Source organism: Xenopus laevis, chromosome 2L, assembly GCF_017654675.1.
Source record: "Xenopus laevis strain J_2021 chromosome 2L, Xenopus_laevis_v10.1, whole genome shotgun sequence".
Lineage (NCBI taxonomy): Eukaryota > Metazoa > Chordata > Amphibia > Anura > Pipidae > Xenopus > Xenopus laevis.
The window spans coordinates 190,387,928-190,399,583 of NC_054373.1; the positions used below are offsets into that span (position 1 = coordinate 190,387,928).

Here is an 11,656-nt window from a genome sequence, read left to right on the forward strand (position 1 = left end):
AGATCCTTATTTTCTTCTATACTTCTATTCTTTTAAGGAAATATCAGACCTGAGCTTATTGAACCTTCCCCAAGATAATGGCCTGTGACAGCTAAAAGCCCAAAATGATTGGTGAGTTATATTCCCAATACACAAAGCATGGTAGCACCATCTATAGATATGGCCATCAGAGTCCTCTGGGCAGATCTGGTAATGATCCCCTGCCCTAACTATTGATTCTCACCCAGGAATTTTCCCTCCAGACTCCAAATGCAGCATGAAGGGGCTCAGTGAATGTGGCGGTGAAGGTGTGTAAGTGTCTGATTGGCTCACTCAGCTCATAAAAGGACAGACTTCCGGCCTCTTTGTCCAACCAGATTCTGATTCTGGTGCTGGAAGGAACATCAAGCAAATTGGTTATTTTGCTGTCATGTCTGACTGTGTATGTATTATTATCCCATCTGCACAAACCCCAGGATCTGTCATTATAGCCAAGGCAGGAATGTTCACTTCCCCTCTCTATACTGGCATAGGCCACCCCTACCACCCATAACCCTGATTTACTGCCCTCCACTTCCCAGTAATGTTGTCCCAGGGGGAAACTTCTGGTGCTTAAAGCCTGAGGGAACATCTGAAATCTCTCTGGTTGTTGTGGACGACACTGTTTTTTTAGTGAGTAGGAAGCAGATTTCCTGTCCCCTGATACAGATACCTGAGTACCAGCCGTGTTTATATCCAGTAACAGGTCTGTAGCCTCCTGCCCACGTAGCCCTCCCTTTATCCCAGTCATATTCCATTGTAAACGTTTCAGTAATGTCTCTGTGATCAGGTCCCCATCCAGATTCACTACATCATGGACCTTTATATCATCTCTGTCTTTAGCCCCATTCTTTCCCTCCTCAACAACACAAAGGGCAGCTCCAACTGATTCCCGTTCCTGTAGGACAATGAGTGGATCTGCCATGTTGCACAGCTCCTCGATGTGATGGATCTTCCTGGACAGCTCGTCCTTCTTTATGTCCAGCTTCTGGATTAGGTTATTGAGTAGAAATAAAAGCCTCTGTTGCTATCTGGAGCTCTCACTCTCAAGTCTGTACTTGTCTCCTGCTCTCCTGAATTAAATGGCTATTGGATCAGGCTCTGCTCTCTCTCAGGATGTATTTGTCTCAGTTTCTCTTTCTTCTTCTCAGGGACCACATTAAGGAGCTCCACCATGGGCCCATTGTCCTTCTTTTTACCTGTGAGTGAATATCATGCAGTGGAACCTCAAGAGATAAGGTTGATCAGCAGGAGAGTGACTGCAGTAAGAGCAGAACATCACAGTCAGGTCCAGCTCTGATTTCAGTATAAAGAAATATATCCCATGTGCTGCTCAGCTTCAGTTGTCATTCAAAGCCTTCCTTCTATATTCTCAGCAAAAAGTTCATCAGGAAAAGTCTTCTCCACAATATGCCATGTTTTGCCAAATCAGAGTGAAGTTTGTATAAACATCCAAATTAATTCTTGTCTTAGATCAGTAAATGCCATGCCTGAAAGCTGGAAAAGAAACAGCCTAACTCATTTCCAGACCAGTGCAACTTGTTTTTCCTTATTCCAAGTTGTGAAGTGTCAGGGGCGGTTTCCCATTATCCATAAACTTTGCCTGGTTGGCTTCACTGTACTTGATCAGGGAGAATTCTAACCTCAGCGGGTGACATCAGAGAACACCAGTTAATATGTGACCTGCTATGGGTGTAGCTTTAATACTTATATAATTATACAGCAAGAATTGGACCAACTACAGAGACAACCTACCTTAATAACAGCTAATGGTTTGTGATGATGGATGTTTCATAAGAATGCTCTTTTTCCCACTATTGATGTCATTGCTCCTGTGTTCCTCCCTTAGAAGCTTTTGATCACTATTTGGAAAGTAGAACCACCACCATTGTATGGCAATACCTCACTACTTAACTTGATTTGTGTTGCTGTGTAATCTGTATTGTTGTGGAGTTGGAGATGGCATATAAAGCCCATGCCAAGGGATGGACTGGAGGCTTCTGAAAGAGTGTCTCTTGTAGCCATAAAATAAGTCAAACCATTATAGGGATCTTTAGTTCGACAGTGAAAAGCCTCATTCCCCTTCTCTCACTGTTTCCCCTGATCTCAAACACCAATTCTTCATGGCTGGACCTTTAGCATGATATCTTCAAGTGAGTCTCTCCAATATCTCTCTTTCCAACATAATTCATGCTCCTGGTTATATTGAGGTTAAGAGATAAATCAGATCAACGGGCATATTGGAAGAGAATTTGAGCAGGGGTTTTCTTCTATCTCAGCCTTACTGGACAAACAGTAGTTTCAGATGCCTCCACTTGGGGTTGGAGGCAGACCTGGGCTTCGATTGGGTGGCCTCTCCTACAAAAGAAGGATCCATCTAATGTGTTGGACATAAGGACAACAAAACAGGCCTTATTTTTGTTCACCAATGTCCTGAAGGGAACAAGATGCTAACAGACTTCACTTTGGCAGTAGCATATGTCAGGAAAGGGACCAGGAGCAGGTCTCTGCTGCAGGAGGTTAAGTCAATTCTTTCTTGGGCAGAAGGGAATCTGACCCTTTGACAGTAGCATATCTTCCTGCGGCAGAGAATCATAAGGTGGACTTTCTAGTCGAAATGTTCACGAGTGATCCTTACATCAGGAGATTCTTCAGATGCTAGAGGAAAGATGGGGCCCACCAGAAATTGATTTCATGGCTTCCAGTCTCAACCCAAACTGATTTGTCTTTTTCTTCAGGAGGTTTTGCCCTAAGGCGAAGGCAGTGGATGCTCTTCTTCAGACCTGGTCCTTCAATCTGGCCTAAACCTTCCCTCCTGTCCCACTCATTCTACAGACTCTTCAGAAGGATATTCAGGACAAAACCGATCTCATCCCGTGGCAGTGGAGAACATGGTAGCCACTTCTGCTCAAGCTGGTAATAACACCACCTTGTCCTCTCCCCAGGAGGAAAGATCTTGTCTTTGCTACACCCAGACAGGAGCACTGTCTATTCAGGCCTGGAGGCCGAGAATAAGAGACTTTTGTTTTTAGAGTTATCAGAGTCAGTGGTGGCTACTCTCCTAAAGGCTAGGAAGCCATCTACATCCACATTTTACTACAGAATCTGGGAGAGATTTCTGGTATAGAGAGGGTAGCAAGAGGAGTCAGGAGAGCTTTACTTGTTTCCGGTCTTGGGTTTTCTGCAGGAGGGCTTGGAAAAGGGTCTTCAGTATAGGACTCTTAAGGTCCACGTGTCTGCCCTCTCAGCCTTGTTAGGTAGATCTTGGGCCGAGGATCCAATGGTGAAGAGGTTCTTTGTGGTTGCTCTCAAGTTATGTCTTCCAATGAAGAGTCCTCCTGTAGTTTGAGTCTTCCTCTGGTACTTAAACCCCTCTTGTTGGATCTTTTTGAGCCTTTGGAGACAGTTTCTACATGGCTTCTGATGCTTCTGGCCCTTTTCCTAGTGGCAATAGCCTCCGCTTGGAGGTTAGGAGAGTTACAGGCACCCTGCTGTGGTTTGGATCATATCCCTTTTCTACACAATAGAGTGATTTTGAAGAAAGACAATTCTTTCCTACCCAATGTAGTGTCTTCTTTTCATTTGAAGAAGGAGGTAGTGCTCCCCATTTTCAAGTCCGATCATCAGGATGGGTAGGCCATGTGGAAGACTGACCCAGTGCATTGTCTGGTTCGTAACCTAGAGGTATCGAGCACCTTCAGAAAGCCGGACTGGCTGTTTGTAGTTCCAGCAGGTTGCCATAGGGAAGAGGCAGCTTCTCCTTCTAATATCAGTTGGTGGATTTGTTCATGCATCTCAAAGACTTATCAGTCTCAAGGCAAGATAGCTCCATATGGCTTGAGGGCTCATTCTTCGAGAGCTCTTGTTGCATCCTGGACAGAATTGGCAGAGGTTTCGACATCACAAATTTGTGAGGTGGCTTCTTGGTCTTCGGCTCGGACCTCCATCAAGAACTATTCTCTGTATGTGGCAGTCTCCAGTAATCATGCTTTTGTGGCAGGGGCTCACCTTGCCCTTTTGTTCTGAATTCAAAATATTTGCATCCCATTTGGTGTATTTACTTATTGACTTTTTCTCACTGGGGTTATTGACATGGCTGGATAGATCCAGGAGTAATGCTCATATGGAGTAGCCAGGAAAAAGGAGAATTGCTTCATAATTACAGTAATTCTCTCCTGCTGAGCACTCTCCATATCAGCATGTCCCGTCCTCAGTAGGCAAACTTGGTATTAGAGGTATTCAGAGGTTTTAGAGAGCAGAATCTTGCCACGACTTCTTGATCTTCTCTCAGCATTACAGTCAGTTATGTTGTGCCCCTGAAATTCATCCAAGGTTAAAGAAATTCAGCTGATTCATTTGCTGATCTTTAACGCAATTGCTAGAAAGAGGTTCTCTGCCCATAGTGCAACTGTAACTTGCAGCGTGTGTATCTGATTGTGTGGGGAATTGTGTGAATGCATGTTGTTAGGGAAAAAATATTTATTCCTCTTTTTATGGAAGTTTTTAGCTTTAGTGAAAGTTTTTCAGTCATTTTCTCAATATCATTTCTCCTCAGTACAGGTATGGGACCTGTTATCCAGAATTCCTGGGACCTGGGGTTTTCTGGATAACGTATATTTTCATCATTTGGATCTTCATACCTTAAGTCTACTAGAAAATCATATAAACATGAAATAAACCCAATAAGCTGATTTTGCTTTCAATAAGGATTAATTGTATCTTAGTTGGGATCAAGTACAAGCGACTGTTTTATTATCGCAGAGAAAAGGGAAATCATTTTAAAAAATTTGGATTATTTGATTATAATGGAGTCTATGGGAGACAGTCTTTCTGTAATTTGGATCTTTCTGGATAACAGGTTTCTTGATAACAGATCCATTACCTGTAGTTGATTTTATTTATGTACATTATATGTGTGGTTAGGTTAGAACATAAAAATGTTGAAGAGGAGGGAGTGTGTATTAGGGTTTGTGCATATATATTTATATATAGTCTTTTTAATGTACAACTTTACCTTTACACCAGAAACACCACTTCTAATTCTGCTGTGAAACTGACCTTGAGAATAACAAAATCGGTTTCAAAGGTTTCACAAGTAGGGTATGAGATGGGTTACCCCAGTAAACTCCAGTAAAGAGGAATAAATCCCCACTACTCACTCTATGACTGTCCGTGTTCAATTCCCACATACGTGTAGGGACCCATAGGTTATACTATGTTCCTATGGCTTTAAATCCCTACCATTCCTTTTCCTTAGTTACTAGGTAAAAGCCTATGTATCTATTTAAGTATTTCAGTCATTGGCCAAAGGGTGACCACTTCCTGTCACACTTCCATATAGTATTTGGAAAAGGGTGGAGCTTCCTCTTTGGCTGCTGGTTATTGAGTCTGGGTACAACAAGGCCCAGTAAAGCCACCGCCCTATAGGGACCTGAACCTTTAGTGATTAAGTTGGGGACCAGGGAACCCCGTGAACCAGGTTAATAAGCACAGGGTAGTTTATTTAATAGACTCTCTAGGAGAGTGAGATAGTCAGATTATATAGAAAGAGCAGTTGTGAGCTCCATCAAGGATAATAGCAGGGAGTAGCTTCCCACAAGGCTTCCTTGTTTGCCTTTAGTGAAGGGACCACAGCGGATAGGGTGTTAGACTAGACTTCTTCTCATTAACCACTCCACTGGGTGGGATCAGGACCACTTAAAGGTGTATTGCCTGAGGGAATTGATGTACACTTGACTATTTGACATATGGGAGTGACATCTGTAATTGCTGTATAATCCTCCTCTATCCACCCTCCTCTGTGACTTGTTACACCATCCTCATACCAGTAGTAAACGTGTGCTCACTTGCATTTTTGCTCTTTGTATGATGAACCATCCATTTGTTTTCATCATAAGAACCTCCTGGAGTCCAATCTTTCTCCTATTTTTATGTACAGTAGCCTGTATGTTACAGTTACACTACACCTTATTGGGAGACTTCCACTTAGCGAAAGGCCCTGATCCCGATGAGTCCAATGTAACCCATGCTCATTACCATTAGCCGGACACTTAACTATCTGTGGTCTGGATAGCCCAGATTAGCGTTACTTACATGTAATCAACTGCTCTTACAGCAACACCTCAGTGATCCAAGGGCTCAGTAAAAACTCATGAGACAAGCAGCTCCCTCTAGTGGTACAGAACACACACTCCCTGTGGGGCACTCCTATAACTCCTGGTCTAGTTCTGATATTGATACACCTTCTTAATATCCTCCTGTTTGTGTCTGTGAGTTACCCTACCATTTAGATTGTAAGCTCTATGGGACAGGGGCCCCTTCCTCTTGTCTCTATGACACTGAACTCTTGTACTTTGTATGTATTTCTATTTATTATTGTAATGACTCCTGTTTTGTTCTATTCATGTCTTGTTCTGTTGTACAGCACTGTGTGCAAAAGTACCACTATATATATACATATATGTACACACACACACACATATATACATACATATACCCATATATATATACACACACATATACAGACTATACTCATGTCTAGTAGCAGCAGGTGTATAATAATGAGGAGGAGGAGGATGTAGCAGTAGCAGCAGCAGGAGGAAGAGTTAATGATTGTGTGACAGACAGTAGAAAGTATATGAGGACATTGTCTGACTCCTGATCTCCAGGAAATGAAGGGATGGATTATAATTAGGAATTTATTCTCCATCTCAGCTCACCCCCCCCCCAAACACACACACACTCTCCTAATGACTCCTAAGCCTCTACCAGAAAGTGCTCAATCCCCGGAGCAGCTCAGAGACACTTTCATCTGACAGACCAGCAGCAACAACAATGAGTCAGTATTACAATCAGCTTCAGCCCTTCCTCGCTCTTCCTCTATCTGTACTACCATACTCTTCTTCACTTTGTACTACCATACTCTTCCTCTGTCTGTACTACCATACTCTTCTTCACTTTGTACTACCATACTCTTCCTCTGTCTGTACTACAATACTCTTCCTCACTCTTATTACCATACTCTTCCTCTGTCTGTACTACCATACTCTTCCTCACTCTTACTACCATACTCTTCATCACTTTGTACTACCATACTCTTCCTCTGTCTGTACTACCATACTCTTCCTCACTCTTATTACCATACTCTTCCTCTGTCTGTACTACCATACTCTTCCTCACTCTTACTACCATACTCTTCATCACTTTGTACTACCATACTCTTCCTCTGTCTGTACTACCATACTCTTCCTCACTCTTACTACCATACTCTTCATCACTTTGTACTACCATACTCTTCCTCTGTCTGTACTACCATACTCTTCCTCACTCTTATTACCATACTCTTCCTCTGTCTATACTACCATACTCTTCCTCACTCTTACTACCATACTCTTCTTCACTTTGTACTACCATACTCTTCCTTTGTCTGTACTACCATACTCTTCCTCAGTCTGTACTACCAGTCTCTTCCTCACTCTTACTACCATACTCTTCCTCTGTCTGTACTACCATACTCTTCCTCACTCTTATTACCATACTCTTCCTCTGTCTGTACTACCATTCTCTTCCTCACTCTTACTACCATACTCTTCCTCTGTCTGTACTACCATACTCTTCCTCACTCTTACTACCATACTCTTCTTCACTTTGTACTACCATACTCTTCCTTTGTCTGTACTACCATACTCTTCCTCACTCTTACTACCATACTCTTCCTCTGTCTGTACTACCATACTCTTCCTCACTCTTACTACCATACTCTTCTTCACTTTGTACTACCATACTCTTCTTCACTTTGTACTACCATACTCTTCCTCTGTCTGTTCTACCATACTCTTCCTCACTCTTATTACCATACTCTTCCTCTGTCTATACTACCATACTCTTCCTCACTCTTACTACCATACTCTTCTTCACTTTGTACTACCATACTCTTCCTCTGTCTGTACTACCATACTCTTCCTCACTCTTACTACCATACTCTTCATCTGTCTGTACTACCATACTCTTCCTCTGTCTGTACTACCATACTCTTCCTCACTCTTACTACCATACTCTTCATCTGTCTGTACTACCATACTCTTCCTTTGTCTGTACTACCATACTCTTCTTCACTTTGTACTACCATACTCTTCCTCTGTCTGTACTACCATACTCTTCCTCACTCTTACTACCATACTCTTCATCTGTCTGTACTACCATACTCTTCTTCACTCTTAGTACCATACTCTTCCTCTGTCTGTGTGATTATACTCTCCCTCACTTTGCACTACATACCCTTCATCTGTCTGAACAACCCTACTCATCCTCACTTTGTGCTACCATACGCTTCCTCTGTCTGTATTACCATACTCATCCTCACTTTGTGCTACCATACGCTTCCTCTGTCTGTACTACCATACTTGTCTTCACTCTTACTACCATACTCTTTTTCTGTCTGTGTGATTATACTCTTCCTCACGCTAAACAACCATACTTTTCCTCACTTTGTGCTACCATTCTCTTCCCTGTCTGAACAGCAACCATACTCTTCCCCGCTACCATACCTGTAAGGCTATGTGTAAAATATGTGTGTGCCTTTTTTTGGCAATTTAAAATAATGTGATATGGAAATAAAATACAGGAGATGAAGGACAAAAGATAAGGAGGCTACACCGGTGGTAAAAATATTGGATTACCCATTATATCAAACTAGTAACTAATAGCCAGAACCTACACCCCAGGCTTCATATCCAATGCCTTACTCCAGTAACTAGACCCTTCTTCTTTAAGAACCTGACAGTGACCTGAATGAATAACCTGAATGTGGATGGACCCACAATTGGTTCAGTAGTGTATTTATTACATTATTATTTATATTGTAACACTGATTCATATTGGGTTGTGTCCCACATTGTGCTAATGAATGTAAGTAGTTCTGTGTCTATAACTCCAGCCTTACATTCTCAGTCACTTTTTTTGGTGTGACTCTTCTTAGCTTACACTTTTTACTGCCTCCACCTCATTAACCCTCTTTCTTTCTTTTAGACAGTTTGTTGGACCTGGAAGAATATTCCTTGAACTACAGTAGTGGAATGAACTCCTCTCTGGAATTTGTACTGATCTGTTTCCCAGAGATAAACAGCTGGCACATCTCAGGTCTTCTCATGTTCTTCCTCTCTGTTGCTCTTGTGTCCAACCTGACTCTGCTTCTTGTGATTGCTGCAGAACCAAGACTCCACCAGCCAATGTATTACTTCCTGGCTATGTTATCATTTGTAGATGTGCTCCTTTGCACAGTGGCTACTCCTAAAGTCCTGACCATCCTTTGGAATGAAGACAATACTATCAGCTCAGCAGCTTGTTTCACACAGATGTTCTTCATACATTTATGGTCATCTATGGAGTCATCTATATTTCTTGTGATGGCATATGATCGATACGTTGCTATCTGCCAACCTCTACATTACCCCACTATATTTACAAACAAACTGGTAGCCAAAGCAAGCGCATTTATCATTATCAGGAACCTTGTCTTCTCCTTGCCTCTTCCCCTACTAGCAGCTAGTCTGGATTACTGCTTCCTCAGAGACATTCCTCATTGCTTCTGTGAAAATATGTCAGTGGAAACGTTGTCCTGCAGCAGTTATTCAGCCAGTAGTATCTACAGCTTAGTGGTTTTCTTTGTAGTGGGAGGTGCAGACCTCCTGTTTATCATTTTTTCATATTTAGTAGTTCTAAGGGTTGTGGTGGTATCTCGTTCCTGCTCTGCTGCCTTCAAAGCTTTCAGAACTTGCAGTTCCCATCTTATACTTATTTGTTTTTTTTATATCACGATTGCCATCACAATGGTTTCCAACCGAGCCATCCAACAGATCCCCCGCCACATACATGTGTTGCTCTCTCTCTTGCACCAACTTTTACCCCCAGCTTTGAACCCCCTTGTATATGGAGTTATGACAAAGGAGATCAGGCAAGCGATAAGTAGACTTCTAGGAAGGATTAAAGTGCATCCTCACCTTGGTGCTTAGGGTGGTGCTCAGTGATAGACTTCCAGTTCTCAACCACAGTCTGGATATTATCACAAGAGACACAAAATATTCAGCCTAAAATCTTAGGATGAAACAAGGAAGGAATTCAAAGGACATGAAATGAAAGACATTTCTGAACAAGTCCATCTCTTTCCCACTTTGAAGGGACAATGGAAGTTATTGAGGGTAACAGAGCTCTAAATGGATTTTATGTTGCAAAACAAACCCACAAGATTTCACTGTGTTGTCACAAGACCCCCTAAAGTTCTCTAATTGTCATGTTGTGCCTCTTTTGCTCATAACACTATTGCAGGTATTTAAAATAATTGTCATAAATGTCACCCATTTATCCAACTGTTGTGTCAGGCTTGTGCTGAACAATGAAAGTAATGTGTTGTGTTGTGTATGTAATGCCAGTTGTGAGCATTGTTCATTTTACACTGGGAAACTGGGCATTCTGGTGTTGTTCTACAGGCAGGTTGTCTATCTGTTTATCTAGCTATCTCTCTATTTATATTATGTTCGACAGACAACTCTATAAGGAGGAACTAAAACACTAAATTGTATCTGTGCAAACTTTGCCAGTATAAGGGCATCTCTGCAACATATTAATTGGGAAATGCTTTTAAGTGTGTTAAACACAGAACAAAAATGGGAAGTCTTTATAATAAATCTACACGGCGGTATATTTCCCTTGTAAGCAAGGAACAGCAGTGTCACAAAGCAAAGCCTTTTTGGTTCAATAGAAGTGTTGGTGTTGAGGTGGGTAAGAAAAGATGGGCTTTTTAAGGCAAGTTAGCTGGGACAGCTTATGTTTAACAGGTACAAGAAGGTCAATAAAATAAAAAGCTATCAGACAAGCTGCAATTGAAACCGAAAATGGTATTGCAGCGAGGAGTAAAAATAATCCAAAATTATTTTTTAAATATATAAATAGTAAGAAATTGAAGCAGGAAGGGGTGGGACCTTTAATATCAGGGGGGGGGTCCGTTGGTTGACGAGAACAGAGAAAAAGCAGAGATTCTGAACTGTTATGTTTTCACAAATGAGGAAGCAGCTAATGAAGGTTTCCTCCTTAAAAGTCCTAATTCTAGTAATACAACTAATGATGCATGGTTCACACATGAGGAAATTCAAAAGAAACTAGAACATGTTAAAGAAACAGTTCAGTGTGACAAAACAAACTGGGTAAATAAATAGGCTGTGCAAAATAAAAAATGTATCTAATATAGTTAATTAGCCAATAATATAATTTATAACGGCTGGAGTGACTGGATGTGTAACATAATAGCCAGAACACTAATTCTTTGGTTTCCAGTCAGTAACCAATCAGACTTGAGGGGGGGCACATGGGACATAACTGTTACTTTTGAATCTGAGCTGAATGCTGAGGATCAATTACAAACTCACTGAACAGTTATGTCCCATGTGGCCCCCCTTATAGTCACTGACTAACTCAGAGTTAGAGAGCTGAAAAGCAGGAAGTAGTGTTCTGGCTATTATGTTACACATCCACTCACTCCAGCCTTTATACATTACATTTTTGCCTAATTAACTATATTAGATACATTTTTTATTTTGCACAGCCTATTTATTTACCCAGTTTTTATTTTTACACTGAACAATTC

The 11,656-nt window shown here is 41.5% G+C and overlaps 1 protein-coding gene across 1 annotated transcript; it reads left to right on the plus strand.

Annotated features, from left to right (window-relative positions):
• Nucleotides 1-9,035: 9,035 nt before the first annotated feature.
• or56a1.L (olfactory receptor family 56 subfamily A member 1 L homeolog) lies at nucleotides 9,036-10,615 on the plus strand (the record flags this gene model as incomplete). The annotated part of the gene is made up of 1 exon (XM_018247829.2): nucleotides 9,036-10,615. A coding segment is annotated over one exon (993 nt), but the record flags the coding sequence as incomplete, so codon positions are not given.
• Between the last annotated feature and the right edge of the window lie 1,041 nt (nucleotides 10,616-11,656).